General features: G+C 38.7%; 1 protein-coding gene across 20 annotated transcripts in view; it reads right to left on the bottom strand.

Moving 5' to 3' along the window:
- The window catches only part of LOC127644650 (discs large homolog 1-like protein), a 143814-nt gene that overhangs the window by 82405 nt on the left and 43706 nt on the right, over window positions 1–17703 (bottom strand). Inside the window, exon 1 of one of the 20 annotated variants that reach the window (XM_052127950.1) lies at window positions 6088–6816. The exons of the other annotated variants lie outside the window; for them this stretch is intronic. Within the exon in view, the coding sequence (XP_051983910.1) occupies window positions 6088–6360 (273 nt within the window). The 5' untranslated portion in view covers window positions 6361–6816. Of the gene's footprint in view, window positions 1–6087; window positions 6817–17703 lie in introns of those variants that run through there. 20 annotated transcript variants of the gene reach the window in all.

Raw genomic sequence — 17703 nt, 5'->3', positions numbered from 1 at the left:
GATCTACTGTTTAAAATAGGCCTAATTTAGTGTATGTTCAACTTTCTTATGGTAGAACTAAAAACACCATTACCTACAAGGTTGAATATATGAGTTCTTAATTATATAAAGAGCTTCATCTCTTCATCAAATTAAATGTATTAAACGGTATGACAAGTGTTGACAGAGAGTGTTCTGTGTATGGTAATGTTGTAAAGCAGGGCTCCAGACAAAAAATTACCTAGGAGCCACTGGCTCCTTAACTGAAACATTAAGGAGCCAAATGGCTGTCAAATGGCAGTCAACAAATCATTTAATTGCTCGATTTAGATAGTCGTGTATGAGTCCCTCAACTGTCTTAAGTGTCAAAAGCTGGATCTCATGTACGTGTGTGTGTGTGAATATATATATATATATATATATATATATATATATATATATATATATATATATATATATATATATACACATACACGCACGTGCACTCTAATAATTATAAAGAAGCCCGAAATATACATGGGACTCCGATTTTGAAATATCTGCGCTCCCAGTTGTAAACACACTGACGGATGATTAGCTGAGTAAAGGGCTGTGTCTCGTTTCAAAGGCTGCGTGCTAGGTAGGATGTGTCCTTTGAAGGCTGCAGTATACAGAGCATGCTCGTTTAAACTAATCTCGTTAAACATGAAGCCATCGTAGGACAAATGGAAACGTAACGTAACATGGTTGCTATGACAGCACGCCACTCTTTAACAAGCGTGAGCGCTTCGAGTGAGACGGTAACAAAGTCACTTTAGAAGGGAACGTATGAGATAAATTTTAGGAGAGTTATAAAGATAATATAGAGAAAATAGATTTTACAGGTGTAGATTTAGTCTAATACTTAGACTTATTTTAATTATATATCAATATAATAATACATATTATATACTCTGCACCCATCTACTGAGGTACTTCAACTTGGGAATTAACATAAAATGCATTTACAGGCAAATTGGCATTATTTTTTTTTTACTTTTCCGTTGAAGCAAAGAATTGTGGGTTGTGAGTGCCCACAAAGGATACACCTCATGCATCCTCCGAATTCCCACAAAAGAAGTTCGCATTCAGTTCATTTCGGGTGATTCATGAAAAAGAGTCAATTGGTCATGACTCTCTTGGGGCTCGGAGCAAATGCTGGAGGAGCCCAAAGAGGTTTGAGCCCTGAATAGGTCCAGGGGGAGGGTGGTTCAAAGAGGGGCAGTCTCTGATCCAGTGCTTACAGTAGATGGCGGTAATGCACTATTTAAGCTGGCGAACCGCCATTAACCCTCTGGGGTCTGAGGGTGTTTTGGGCACTGGAGAATTTTGACATGCCTTGCCATTTGTGCTTTTTTCAGTTGCTTAAAAACACATTAATGGCTAAAGTCTGATAACACCGTATTCAGCACACACTGGGCTACAATAATATGAGAGCAACATGCGTGTACATGTTTGTATTTTTGTGAAAATAACGTTTATGCATGGTTTTTGAAAAAGTCATTTTTAAGTCATTGAAATAAGGCCATATAACACATACTAAACATTTGTCCACAAGCCTTTTGAGACCTGGATCTTGTAGCCTAGAGTTTTTGCTACAAAATTATGTGAAAACCATCCTGATCATATGTGAGGAGGCGTGAACTATCATTAATATTGAGGTAATTCACACCTTAGGAGACCCCTCCCCTGGGCCTATCAATGAGGAATGTGACAGAAAGAGAATGAATGTGAGGAGACTTAATGATCAAAATCAAGTTAAGTTAAAAGAAGTATTTGATTATATTGTAAAATGCAATTTGTGATCAAAGCTGAATTTTCAGCATCATCACTGCAGTCGTCAGTGTCTCATGATCCTTCAGAAATCATTCAATATGCTGATTTTCTAATATGGGCATATTTAAAGTGCATTTTACTCATTTACACCTGAACCCATATTTGCAAGCACAAGCTTTGTTGATGATAATGAGGCAGCATAAACACTAGATAAAATATCATTTAAACATTCATATTATTCATAAACCTGCTTTAGCCGAAACAGCATTTAAATGTAACTAAAACTTGCTTATTAGGACATATTTCAAATGTCAATACTGAATCCTGGCTGGCAACTCTGGAAACAGTCCCACTAGTAAAATATGTACATGTTTATATAAAATAGCATGTCAACTAATTAAAACTAAATGACTTGTACGAAATTATATCCTTGGCTGGATCAAGTCACTCTTCAAAATACAAATGTTCATTGGAGTCCTGCTCTTCTTCTGAGGAAAATTGTAACTCTTCATCACTATCCAGGAGTTTTCTCACTTTGTGTATCGTGCTGTCTTTCAAACGAGCACAACGCGCAGAAAAATTAACAAACTTGTTGTTTTTAAGGCACAGTCGGGGGCGTTTACCATTTGATTTGATCGTCTCAGCACATTAGCGTATGAATAGCGCACTCTGCTGGTGGGTGGGATCACATCGCTTTGTATCATACAGATTACATTGCAGGAGAATATTTGTTTTAAATTAGAATTATTTTAATTAAATGTAGACATTTTAAGCTTTCTTTAGACATATGTTTCATGTTTGTGTGATAAGTATAAGCAGAGTTTCAGTTCATTTTTGTGACGTGTTTCAGAAATATGCTCGCAAACCCAGAGACTGCTTACAGCTCACCTTTTTATTTTCTTTATTTTACAGAAGCACAAGGTTTAGTTGTTATTGTGAGTGCACACAAATAAAAGTAGACCCTTTATAGTCTCTAATGATGTCTTGCACTTATCTTTATGCCCCAAAATGACAAGAATTTTATGTTGTTTCCGCTGTAATGATGAAAAAATCCAGCAGGACGTGCCGGCGCGTCTGACGACCCCAGAGGGTTAAAAAAAGAATAAGACTCTCTTACACTGGGTTTGTTGTTGTGTGCGGTGACGCAAGCTCATCACAACAGAAAGGGGGAAAAGTGACATGTGACACACTGGTGGTGCGTGCTCTAAAGAGGTGTTTAATAACTCACAGGTTTATATCTCAGGAAACCGCATATGGACACACAAAACCTGACTGTCGGCAATGGCGACAAGATTTTAAATTATAGTCGCAATCAATTATTTTAGTCGCAGTCTGGAGCCCTGAAAAGTGATGCTACTACATTGCCCGTGACTAAATCCTGATGCAAGCTGTTGGCTCCAGTGCAAAAAGAGAATAAGTCGGAAATGGTTTTAACAACAAAATCTGGGGTGACATGACATACCATTTAGGCAATCATCCCATCTGTGTGATCAGATGCTAAAACTGTGCTGTCATTCTGATAGTCTAGAGAGCAGCATGCAGCAAAAGCCCCTTCCATTCTACTCTCATATGCTGCCTTCATTGTCATCCAAAATTTTTTTATGATTACAGAGAAACAGAAGCTAGTTTTCATCATGCTAGTTACATTTTGGATGTGATGGAAGTGTCCCACATTTACCCAACCAAAGGCTTCTTGGTGATGCATTTTTGCATCCATCAGTGCTGTTTTTTAAATTGTTTTTCTATGTAAAAACATGCACTAGATGGGCATCTTTGATAGCTGAATTAAGATGCTAAGACAAGTTAAAACAACTTAAACTTTTAAAAACATGTCTTGAGACACCTGCATTCTGTTCCATTAGTAGCACTGCGTCTATCGTTTATTAATGCAAGATGGCCCTCTGTCTGAGTGGCCTCTTAGAAGGGAATGGTAAAGAGCACAAGAACAATTTATAAGAAGATGACCAAATAAAGTGGACTGTACGAAAAGAGATGGTATGGTAAGTGCATGTTCTCCTCCCAGCCTGGTCTTATTAAATGTATTGTGTTGGGTTGAATTGAAGGTGGATTTGGAGGTTTTAATGAGTAAAACAGTTCCCCTAAACAAAAACTTTCCCCTAAACCTAACCAATAGTGTTAAAATATAAATGACACCTTAAAAAAATACAACCTAGTCCAACCAATGCCTAAACCCAACAGAGTGTTTTAAAATGCATAATGAAATGAAAAGCATGTATGTCGCTTTTACAACACCGTGGTGCCATGTTTCATCTTGCGTTCTTGAGTGGTCTTGAACCGCAGTCTGCCGAGTTCAAAGTACAGCGCTTTACCATGTGAGCAAATGTGCAAACTGATAACATTCGAATAAGTGCATATATATATAGGTGGGTTACAGTAAAAGTGTCTATATCATAACATAGCAGTGTACGAGTAATAGAGAGAAATATATGTGTTTATAAAGTCATAATCAGCTTTTGACCTTGTGATTTGGTTGAATGGGAATAAAACAGTTGTTGTTGAGGCACCTCTTGTGCTCATATCATCCAGAAACTGCAGTGATTTGTACCTGTAGACACGTATAACGAGTTTTGCAAAAATTTACGTAGTCACGTTTTCACTTTGAGACCAGGTTGGTTCCTCTGGCTTAATGTGGAGAGATAAATTGGGCTTTATAGCTTGGTCTTGCATTGGTTAAATCAATGGATCACGGCAGAGAGAGTGAGTGAAAGAGACAGGAAGGCTACCAAAGCCATCATAAACACCCATTTCTCTTAACTAAAAATAGAAGCGGTGCATTCAGCCAGTATGTTCTGGAACAAAGGACAATTGACAGAGAAATATGTATTTACACAAGCACCATCAGCACTCCAACAACAACAACAGATTCCCTTGTACATCAATGTCTCACCGGTGTTTTCCTCTTTAGTTTAATCAGATACGTTTTTTGTTACAATTAATTATGAATACAAATTGACATACCTGAGCTGAGAGGACATGTACAAGTATTTATATCAGTGCTAGCGGGCAGCGACATCAAGTTTTTCTCACCAATAAGTCTCTGATCCTTTTAAATAGTCTTCAGCAGCTAGTAATATTGGCTGACATGTTACAATCATCTCATATGTAGGTTGTAGATTTTGGTACAATTTTCATGACCATATTCTGAAAAGAAATTTGGCTTTGGTTGTTTCAACCCAAATTTTGCCATGGTAAATTTAATTTGTATATGACAATGGGATCTGGTAATGATTAAAATGCACAATGATTTTGTAGCATTTTTAGGTTAGCACTTGAAGATAAAGAAATGGTTGAGAGAATTCACTCAATAAGTTCAAGCAAATTAACAATGTATCCTAATTGAACGTGAATCCCGAACAGAGCAGATGACATGTAATCCTATGGGCTGTGAATCAAGGATTTGAGAGGTTAATGCCATGGATCAAAGTGGCATGGGATGCCATACGGCAACATACAGACAGTAATCAAAACAGAGAACAAAAGGGTCCTTGTTAAACACTGCCAAATGTTCTTTCAGTGACAGACTTTTGTGAGAGTTTTAGTAAGTGACATAATTTGAATAAATAATAAAAAATAAAATCATGGACATGTGTATGAAAAATTAATGAGAACATAGTTGGAGAGGCCGATCAAGATGATTTACATGATTTACAAAAGTAATAGTTCAATCTAATATGCTGTAATCATGCCATAAAACATAATGTGCAATAGTTTAGTATAAAAATATATCAAGACGTTTCATACATGAGATTCTGGGTAAATGTACCCAATTACTAAATTGTTTGAACAGGAGATTCTTGTGCTGTGTTTAAGCCAGAGCTAACGCATTACTGTGACAAACTCTCATTAAGGACTCAAGCTTTAACCTAAGCAAATACAATGAAATGTGTGCAATATCCATCAGTGTACAGAGTGTGATTAATGGAGAGTAGAGAGTGTTAAATACAGCCAGAGCAGAGATAAGCCAATGACTGATTAAAATTGAAAGAGCTGTGAATATGGGAAAAGACATCCCTGACATATGCACTGACAGCTCTTGGTTTAGTGTGCTCAGAGTGCCTTAATACCAGCAGTCAACACTTCCAAATACTAAACATGTTGCCAATGCAGGAGCTAAGACAACTCCTCTTATCTCATCAAGTTGATTATACATGAGCCTTGCAGTTTAGACTTGCTCTTTCTTTTGATTTTATCTAACCGCTGGTAAGAAGAATGTGTTGGCTGCAACTCTTGGTTACACCTGGAGGTACAAGCTGTACAGACTCTCACAGGCTGTCATTTATCTCTGCCACCCACCTTGCATCCAAACATGAGCGAGATGGTACTGTTGGTACAGGCCACTTTGCACTGGCAGAGCATGGGCGAGAAACAGTCCAACTTCTTGATGCTGGCCGACATTTTCTCGCCACTATTGCAGCTGAGCTGCTCGGCCACCGAGGATCCGGATACTCGTCGCCGCGAGCGATACTTGCTCCTGCCCCTCCGGCCACCTCCGGCTCCACCACCTCCCCCTGCACCTCCTCCTCCTCCTGCCCCTCCACTGCTGCTGCTGCTCCCTGCTCTCACCATCCACCCTCATTCCTCGTCTCACTCCATCACACCAGGAAAGGGACAGCCAGTCTGTTTCCTTCATTCAGCGAGTTTTTCACACTCCCACCTCTCCGTTGCTACTGCTCTTTTCGTCCGCTCTCTCTCAGTCTCTTTCTTCTTCTGCTTCACTTGCTCACAATGAACAATCTCTTTCTTCTGCCGGTCTTCCACACTCCGTCCTTCTTCTTGAAGAATGGTCTCACAGTTTGTCAGGGTGTAGATGTATACACACAGGCCCCATAGGAGCCATGCTGTGTATGCAAGGCAGTGTGTCTGTGTGTGTTTGTGAAGTCCAGCGTGCCTGTGTGAATATGTGCATAAGTCCAGCTTCAGTTCTTCATCACACCAGACAGCTGGCTCTTCTCCAAAGAAAGATAAAAATGCCACAGTGAGCACAACGAGCAGAGAGTAGTGAGGAGAAGAACAAGGAAAGAGGAGGATAGATTAGAGGGGAGGGAGGGAGAGGACACACAAATTGCTACAGCTTGTGGGGTTTGTCACATGGGCTCCGTCAGAGAGGAGATGGGTTGAGCCTCTCTCTCTCTCCAGCTCATTCTCAGCATGGGTGCTCGAAGTCACCCAATACATTGAGGGAAATGTAAAAAAATCTAAAGCAGTTATCAGTGAGACAGAAAATAACCATCCTCAGGGCACATAGCCCAACATAGAGGAGGAGCAATAATGGAGTGACTTCCTGCACGTTTACATGGAGGAGAGAAAAGGGGCAAAAGGGAGGGGGAGCTCTGAGACTGGCCAATAAGACAACAGAATGTCATTGGCAGCTGACTGGACAGTCATCCTGTGACCTTTTGAGAATAGTGACATTTCTTCACAGAATCCATATAATATGGAGAAAGGGCCGATGACAGCACCATACAGAGAGATACTTGAGCTCATTTAAGTCCATTATTCCTGTAATATCCCAATTGCAATCTCTATTATGGTCCCATGGAACAGTCATACAGGACAAAAAGGGTCATTGAGCAAAAATGGCCAGTAATGTGGGGGAGGGTCTCCAATGACAAAGATCTCTCCAATGACTTTGCTTGAGGTAAATTTAAATCAGCAGTCAAGCTTACAGGGATGTAGCAAAATACTGACATCAACACTATTTTAATCCTTGCCGTTAATGAGATCCTTCTCATACAAATAGTGCCCTTTGATTTCTGCAATGCGGAAAACAGGGACGGTATAGCATAATCCAGTCATAAAAACAGAATTAACTATTATACACGAAATGTCATGGAATTTGACATATGAATATGTATAAATGCACAATTAATAACAATTAAAATCGTGATATGTCCTGATGATTAAACAACAAAAGGCTGAGATTTAATTAAACAAATAACCTATATAATGTCTTGCTGAGCTGCGTGCTTAAACATTAAGTGAATGTGAGAAGCCAATGCTTACACACAACCGTAAAATTAACATAACGTGCACTTTGTGTTTGTAGAAATTACAAAGAGCAGAGCACTTTATTCACACGTAGCTCATGCAGACTATATATTTCTAAAACTAAATCATAGCTTTTTGCGATTTAATATGCACATTAGTCCATATAGCAAACAGCTTTTCCGAAGGTGAGAAGAGAAGTCGTCAAAAACATCCGGTTTTCCACCAAAACACCAAAATAAAAGCTCCATTTAACTAGACGTGTGCAAATGGAAAAAAGGGACATAAATATTACATCTGTACAGAAACATGTATAATTCAATGTAGTAGAAGTAATAATAATAATAATAAATCAATAATAATTACATTATATTTAAGCAATATCTCACAAAAATGAGTTTCATCACTGCTTTAATTAAAATTGTGACGCTCTACTGTGCAGCTCTGTATTTGACAACAAAAAAATAATACCCCAATGTTGTGTTTTGGAATGCGCTGTGAGGATCAGTATACTGTAGCACTTCATTTGATATAAATAATGCAATGGTATGTTAATAAAAATTATTGTTCTTCTCTAATTTCATTAAAATTCTATGAATTCATTTGATTAGACTGTTCCTTTAATAATAATTAATCTTTAAAACCTGGAATTCAGGGAAAAAAACGGAAAAATATATATATATATATATATATATATATATATATATATATATATATTCCATAGGGGCCCACATACAATGCACCAACATCGCAATGTGCACATGGGGCTCAACAATAAGGATTTTCTTTTTTATGATGTTTGGTATAGAAGTTCAGATTTTACTTTCCATGCCAATATTTACGTTGGCCCCAAGCACAAATATATACATTTTATTTTTAGCAATATATTTTCGTATCTCAGATATGAAGTTTAATAAAAAGCGTAATGATTTATTAACCTATCACGTTTCTAATAAGGCTGAATGAATGAATGAATGTTACATTTATATAGCGCTTGACAGAGTGTACAAGGGACTCTCCTCGACCACCACCAGGGTGCAGCATCCACCTGGATGATGCAACGGCAGCCATAGTGTGCCAGTACGCCCACCACACAACAGCTATTTGTGGAGAGAAGAGAGTGATAGAGCCAATTAATGGATGGAGATTATTAGGAAGCCATGATTGATAAGGGCCGATGGGGGAATTTGGCTAGGACACTGGGGTTACACCCCTACTCTTTTCGAAAGTGTCCTGGGATTTTTAATGACCACAGAGAGTCATGCTACGTTCACACCGGACGCGAATAGCGCGTCAAATTCGCGCCTACCGCGTCTAGTTATACGCTTGACCACTTTGAATCCATTCGCGCGTCAAGAGCGAAATTGACGCGCGTAAAAAACAAAAGTTTGAAGCAAAATGTACGCGCGTCGGAGGCGAAATCCGATGACGGCCATCTTTTTACAAGATGGCTGATGTTGATCGAGCATTCGTGGAGAGAGTCACCGCTCTGTATTTGCTCTGGAGAGCAGAACAGCGGCGTATGGGTCGTCGTCGTCGTACTTGTGTCCACCAGCGAGGGGCGCGGGACATGCTGGAGAGGAGCCACTGCCAGGTCTGGGTCGGGTTGCGGCCAACAACTTCTCCAGAGAGGCACTCCGGGTGAGGGATGTCTTCATGGCACACTTCTCGGCGGAGGGAGCAGTACCATGGCAGCCGACGGAGTAGCGTTTGAAGTCCTCCTCATGACTTCCCCACAACGGCTCTTTTAAGAGCCACCCACAAACCTATAAAGAGCTAAACTATCTAAAAATAGTCCATTATTATTATATTTTGTATTTTTTTTTCCCAGGTTGTCAGCCCCAGTTCCAGGATGTCAGGTCCACAACATGCACATTTATTAAGTTGAGACTTTTTAAAAATGTCAGGTTTTCCATGGTAGTATATCAGGTTAAATTATTTATTTATTTTTGTTTTGATGATAAATGGAGCCAGCCTCCAAAAGTAATTAACCTGTCCTGTGTTTTTTCCTTATTCAACACTGTCCAGACACTAATGTTGGTTGTCTTTACATTACAATAATAATGAAAGTTTACGTCACTTTACCTCCTGAGTGACAGCAGGCAGCTAGGCTCCTGATTGGTTAACGCGGCGTGAATTGCCGCCAAAGTTCAGATTTTTCAACTCGGGCGGCAGACGCGAATTCGCGTCAAACGCACAAAATGCACAATTCGCGCGTAACGCGGCAGACGCTCAATTCGCGGCATTCACGCGAACTTAACGAGCGAATGAGGCGTATTTGCGTCTACCGCGCCGCGCTCTACGCCTCATTCGCGCCGCAGGAATTTTTTACGCGCGTAACGCGTCTTTGCATTGACTTAACATTGAAATCACTCGCGCCTGACGCGCTATTCGCGTCCGATGTGAACGCAGCATCAGGACCTCTGTTTAACGTCTCATCCGAAGGATGGTGCCTTTTTACAGTATAGTGTCCCCATCACTATACTGGGGCATTGGGGCCTACACTGTCCACAGTGTGAGCACCCCTTGCTGGACTCCCTAATACCTCTTCCAGCAGCAACCTTAGTTTCCCCTGGAGGTCTCCCATCCAGGTACTGGCCAGGCTCAACCCTGCCTAGCTTTAGTAGGCAACCAGTCTTGAGCTACAGGGTGATATGGCTGCAGGCAAAGGTTGCTCTGTTCGTTCAGCCACCGATCGTATTGGCCAATATTCATGTCCTAATACTTGATTGGTGATCAGCAATTTGGCCGATCACATAAACCACTTGTGTCGCAAAAGATGTGCAGCTCCTGAAGATTTCAGCATCACTGTCATGACATCACGGAGTGTGGGGAATACAGGCATAGTGTTGTAAGACAACAAACTTGATTGAGCAGTTAAGAACGATACAGTGGGAGATGTATGGCGAATATGAAAAGTCTGTGTCCTGCGCTGTTAATGTGGCGTTTCACATGCGATAAGGCAAAGTGAAAACAGCGCAGGCTGTGATACGGTCCTTTTTATCGTTAATGGCAGCAACTTCTCCCCCAGCGTCAGATATAGGCATCTCAGTAATAACGTGAGTTACAAGATTTGGTATAATTCAAACATCTTTATTAAATATCTCCTGATTAAATGTTATTAACAATAGTAGGACCCGAGTAGAGTCCTAAAATATGAGCTCTTTCTCCAATTTACTTTCATCTCAGAGCACGTGTTCCTCTCATTAAAGTTCATGCAGCAACAAGTGAAAAATTAACTATTACCACTATCATCCAACTAAATGAAAAGGCAAGGAAGGAATTTATAAATATAATAATTCTTTATACAGTATTAAGATACCATAATACACCGATCAGCCACAACATTAAAACCACCTGCCTAATATTGTGTAGGTCCCCCTCGTGCTGCCAAAACAGCGCCAACCCTCATATCAGAATAGCATTCTGAGATGATATAGTTCTACCACAATTGTACAGAGCCATTATCTGAGTTACCATAGACTTAGTCAGTTAGAACCAGTCTGGTCATTCTCTGTTTATCTCTCTCATTAACAAGGCAAATTCAACTGCAGAACTGTCACTCACTGGATGTTTTTGGTTTCTGGCACCATTCTGAGTAATTCTAGAGACTGTCGTGTGTGAAAATCTCAGGAGATCAGCAGTTACAGAAATACTCGAACCAGCCTGTCTGACATCAACAATCATCCATGTGATTATCTAATCAGCCAATCGTGTGGCAGAAGTGCATAAAATAATGCAGATACAGATCAAAAGCTTCAGATAATGTTCACATCAACCATCAGAATGGGGAACAATTTTGATCTCAGTGATTTGGAGCATGGCACGTTTGTTGGTGCCAGACAGACTGGTTTGAGTATTTCCGTAACTGCTGATCTCTTGGGATTTTCATGCACAAGTCTCTAGAATTTACTCAGAATGGTGCTAAAACCAAAAAACATCCAGTGAGGGAAAGTTCTGTGGACAGAAATAACTTGTTGATGAGAGAGGTCAACAGAGAATGGCCAGAGTGGTTCAAACTGTCTACGGTAACTCCGATAACTGCTCTGTACAATTGTGGTGAGAATGCTATTCTGAGTTCTGGGTTGGTGCAGTTTTGGTGGCATGAGGGGGACTACACAATATTAGGCAGGTGGTTTTAATGTTGTGGCTGATCGGTGTATAATGTATTAAATATAAATGCAAAAATTAAAATAATTAGAAATAAAATTAATAATAATAATTATATGAAATAACAACAATGAATCAACAACAAAAAATGCCACATTAAGTTTAATTGCACCTTTGGGATGGGTTATCAGTTTGTCTTCAGTTTGACACTAAGCTTCATTTTTTATAGGGCTATCTATAAAAAAGAGAGAATATTTTGTTAGAATATCCTTGTTTTAAAGTCTTATTTTAAAAAAGCTCCTTTAATAAGCCTTTTAAACTTTTATAACTTTTTTTGGCAGCAACAACTAGGCAAAGTGATATTACTGGGAAGAGGAAAATGCAATTAATAGTGACAGTGTGTAGAAAGCTTACATATAGCCACAGTTATGACAGAGATCCCAATTAAAGGTGAAATTATCAGTATTATTATCGGTCCGATAAGGTGACAAGAATAAAGTTGATCGATATCGGCTGTAAAAATCCTGATCTGAGCATCCTTTGTTTCTAATTTGCAATATTTGCTGGAAACCATAAAGCAATGTAACTCCATGACAGCTATAAATTCATGAACAAACGTTTTCTGGAAAATGATGCCATACAATCAAAAACATTATTCATCACTGTCAGAAATCATTCTTGCAATTTTGAGAGAACCTCATCTGTTAGCCAGCTAGATAATGTTTCTATTGTAGCATGTCAAAATTAGCAGAATTTGCAAGATAGAGATAGAGAATTTGCAGAGATAGTTTACGGACATGTCCGTCATGTGTATGTGTGTGTTTGTCTTTTGTTTTATATTAAACTATTATTTATATTGACAAGCCAGTTCTCGCCGCCTCCTTTCCATTGATCGCTCTGTGTTGGCCTTTTCCCTCTCTTTTAAATTTTACAGTGTTTTTTTGGGGGGGTACTACACTGTTACAGGAACTACCCCCCCCCCCCCATTTAAATTATTTCTGTTTCCCTCCCCTTGTCCCCTCCCTCGTCCAGGTAGATGGGGATGACCTGCCGGCAGACTAGGCTTAAAGCACGCCCTCCCCCAGGGAAAGAGGGGGGTGTACGTCAGAGAACGAGGGAGGAATGTGGCAGGGCGAAGGGCGGGGCCGGGTCGTGATCGTACACACCTGGTCTCGTATTAGGCTAATCAAGCCTCCCGAGAGGGATAAAGGTCGACTGCAGAGCATCGTACGGGAGAGAGAGATAGTTTACGGACATGTCCATCATGTGTGTGTTTGTCTTTTGTTTAAGTTTTATATTAAACTATTATTTATATTGACAAGCCGGTTCTCACCTCCTCCTTTCCACTGATCACTTTACAGGCACATTTTCATGTTTTGCTAAAATTTGCAATTAAAAATGATAATATGTGACAAATTTTAACACATTCGCATGTGTCATGAAGTGTTGTTGCAACAGAGAACATGTACATTGAGACGGATGTCTGCTTTGTTATTGCAAAATCTCAAGCGACAGGGTCACGTTAATATTCCTTTTATGCTCCACGCACAAGTCTTGTATGAAAGCCTACATGCAAAAAAGACAGTAGCAGAAATGATACAATCAATAAAAATTAACAATATTATTCAGTTATTCAGTGGTCTATTCGCAGTGTTAGGCAAGTTACTCAACGTACTTCACTTCAAACTAATACTATTCTAAATTTGTAATCAGATTATTGACTTTACTCATTACTTTATTGAAAAAACAAAGTAAGATTAATATTTACATTTAAGTTACTTTCTAAAACACTTTTCACAGAAAAAGCTTCGTTTTTCCAGCCAACAAATAAAAAATAATGTCTAGCCTAGAGGTCGACCGATATTGTTTTTTTCAGGCCGATGCCGATGCCAATCTTTTGAAATCCGGGTCGGCCGATGGCCGATTAATGCTGCCGATTTATTTTGGCCGATATTTGGCCGATATGTGCTTGTTTTTAACCTCTTATTTGAACCTTTTATTTGAAAGATAAAATGTAACACAAATAATTACTTAAGATAGACAACATTTCTCAACAAATACATTTATTGAACACTTGACCAATCTGCACTTGTACACTTAAAATTAAAAATGTATAATGTAAAAACATATTGTATAAATAATGTATAACAAATATATTAAATAAACAAAGCAGGTGTTATGAACTACTCCGAGACACGAAGGTTGAGATCCAAATGCAGCTTTAATTAAGGGGCAATCCAGACACGTAATCCAATATTCAGAGCATCCAAGAGAAGCACAGGCATAACTAGGGGTGGGTATCGTTAAGTTTTAATGGTATTACTACTCTTACAGATACTGCTTATCAATCCGGTACTTTAACGGTATTCTTAACAGATCTTTTTGTTATATATATATATATATATATAAAATTTTATTTCAGGAAGGTCTACTAACATTACTGTTCAGGTGTGGTCTAAAAAGAAATCTAATAAAGTAATCAATTGTAACTTGTAACTTGTAATTGTAATTAAGTAATCAACAGCTGTAAGTGATTTTCTCTTTGCCTTTTGTTGTTTGATTCGCAGTAATGGCTCAATCGTCACATGTTTAATAGACAGCTTCCCCTTTAAGACCGAGTTCAAATCTAATAGGCTCCTGATGCAGCATATTTTCTCCCAACTATTTCCATAACTACGTCCATTTAAGACATAAACTGTGTTTAAGTGAATCTCCAAGCCGGTCGTTTTGACATATTTTTGTGTATAGTTGATCGTTTAGACGCATGAAACCCAAAGTAGCCTATAGTTTGCTTGTCTCGTTGCGGTGTGTTTCGGAGCGCGCGCCGCCTTGGGAACGGTATCTCTTGCGCTCTTTTTATTATTAAACGCGTCCCGCAATTTAGCAACAGTAGCTAGACTGCATTTTACAACAATCACCGATCGTGCTGATTCTGACGTCAAGTTAGAGTTTTAGGGAGAAATGTCAGTGCACCGCTGTGAAGGGAAGGAAGTTGTGCTAGACAGAATGCGGTTTATGTATAAATATTCTTTTTATAATCTTTGGAAGGCGAAATCTAAAATAAAATCAGACTAATATCACAGATCTAAACCAGGCTATGTTTGAATGTTTAGTTCTGTCACTCATTAAGCTTTGCTCGTGTTGGGCTCGTGTTGTGCTCACTGTGTCACCGCGTGAGCGAGTTCTCTCTCTCTCTCTGACTGCGAATAGCTAAATTGCATCACAGACAAATGGTTTCATATTATTATACATAGAAATGGCTGGCGAGATAAAATAACTTTCTCTTTATAGCAATAATAAATGTATTTTCTTAATTTCTCCAGTACCGACAGCAGAACCGATAACGTCTGAGCTTACCAAAGCCAGTCCTTCAGTAGCCTATAGCGCGTTGGTATCTTTTTTATTACTTATTTCTCTGCATTGAGTGACAACCATCTCAAATATAAGACACACAAACAGAACAAATAAAAGTCTCAGATTCACTGTCTGTAATTGCAAAATTCTTGCTTACTTATTGTGACATGATAGCCACCCTTCTGCTGTGATAATGCAACTTCAACTACGCTATCAATATCCAAAGTAGCCGAACGTCATGTCGCCTATCGCATTTGTCACGTTTTTTCTTGAAGTTGGCAGTAACATATCAAAAGTTTTTAATTAAATCTAAAGAAGTTATACAAATTTAATCCTTACTGTTTTCTCCAAGGAATTTAGCTCCTTCCTTAGGCACTGGATGAGGTCTGCTCACTCTGCTGGAAAATGACTCTAGGGGCAGCGTATGTCGAACACGTGTTCCACAACAACACTAGGCTGCCCACAGATGCGCCTGCCTAATAATCGGCTTGATATGCTTGGATATTGGCCGATGCCGATTATGTAAAAAATGCAAAAAATCGGCCGATTAATCGGTCGACCTCTAGTCTAGCCTATATTTCCTCCCTGTTCACCGACTCATTAAGGGGCACCCAACTACACAAAACGCAAACATGTACATATTCACATTTTAAACTTATTCTACATATACAATTTTGTTTTAGAAATATGTTTAACCTAAGTAATTAAAAGTAATTAACTTGATTAAAAGTAACTCTATTCTAGTATTCTAAAAAATGTGCAATGTCCAAGCTACTTTTTGTACTAGTAATTAGATTACAGTAATTGATTACTTTGTAATGTGATTAAATCCACAGTTAATTAATTTTTTTAAATTAAAAAATTATTCAAATCAAATTTTTATTTTATTTATGCATTTAGTTTTACATAGCAGGAAATAAGGAAATCATACGGTATTCTGTGGCTGTTGGGGAAAGAGCCCAACCAAGGAAATGATGAGGGTGTCACAGCATCATGATTTATCTTCAGATGAATATTTATAGTAATAAAAAATATATCCTTATCATTATATACAAATTATGTAGTAGTGTTAGTAGTAGTAAATACAGGGCTCCTGATCATCTTCATAATGAAGATGCTCATGACGCACTTCACTTTGAATAGCACAAACCTATATGGATGTAATGAGCATTATTTTAGAATGCTATTTCTGTGGCAACACACAGAAATTCTAGTTTAGTTCTCGCTTTTTAAGATGTTGTGCTCAGAGTCACGAGTCCAAGTAAGAAAAGGCTTGAAGAACCGTGCTGTTTTTTTTCCTTCATTAATGTCATACTCTAATTTCAGCCAATAGTTACTTATCTATGAAAGCTTACTATATGCTCCTGCAGACCTCTAAGAGCGGGTTTAGTTCATTTATACGAATGAGAGCACTTCTGATGAAGCCTGATGGGTGGTTTATTCTGATCAGGAAATTTGACAGCAAAGAGGTAAATACCTCAGCAGGACAGCACATTAACAGAGCTCCACAACTGCTATTGAGGAGAAGTGGACAGCAGAGATGCTTTGGAATAGTTTGACAAAGTTTAAAATTAAATCATCCCCTCTAAAGCTCCAGTCTATAGCTATTTCCATCCACTTTTCATGCTATTTTGTTATCGACAAAGTGAAAATGCATAAAAAGTTTTTTGTGAAATTTGCCGTCTTCTGCCTGTTTCCATTCAAATGGCCTTATCGCTAAAATTGGTGTGCGTGATGACGTCATGCCTAAAAAAAACACTGTTGCATAAGTTTTGGTTTATCGCAACAGAAATCTGACCTTAAGCAGTTTCCATACAGAAATGTGTGTTTATCGCTTATTCGCCTCCCAGATGTCCCTAATTTCTTTTCCTCTGAAGTTTTGGTAAAATTGGGAGAGTATTGAGACAATTCATAGAAATTAGTCAGCTTATAGTCATTTTAATTTCACAAATAAATGCAATCAGAAGAGGAGGAACTGCAATCAAAAGTGAGCAGTTGCCCTTCTAATAAGACTGTAATATTGGCCCTGATGTTGCGCCTATCGCACGTTGCCACTGGTTCTGACCCGAAAGCGAATCGTCATGGCCCTGTTCAGGCTGGCAACCCAAACAAAGTAGTGGGAATACTTTCGGTCTTAGTATAAGGCCATCCATGGATGTGTATATGCTGTGTGCACAGCTATTAAAGAAAAATGTATGCGTTGTAATATCAGGGTTTACATATGATCCATTCCTGATATTCAATAGGCTATTTTAAACAATCATCTAAAGCATTGCCATCACAATTGCATTATGTCCCATATATTTGTCCAGCAACTTTTAACAACCAACTGAACTTGATTATCATCTCCAATTTATTTCAGTGTCATAATACAATTTACATTTTCTGAAGAAGCTCAGCAAATGCGATCTGAGGTAAAGGGGGTTAGATTTCAAATATTTAAACGTTTTAAAATGTTCA

This window comes from Xyrauchen texanus, chromosome 6 (genome assembly GCF_025860055.1).
Source record: "Xyrauchen texanus isolate HMW12.3.18 chromosome 6, RBS_HiC_50CHRs, whole genome shotgun sequence".
NCBI classification, from domain to species: domain Eukaryota; kingdom Metazoa; phylum Chordata; class Actinopteri; order Cypriniformes; family Catostomidae; genus Xyrauchen; species Xyrauchen texanus.
The sequence above is the reverse complement of the archived record's forward strand: the minus strand, read 5'-3'. Positions and strand labels throughout refer to the sequence as shown.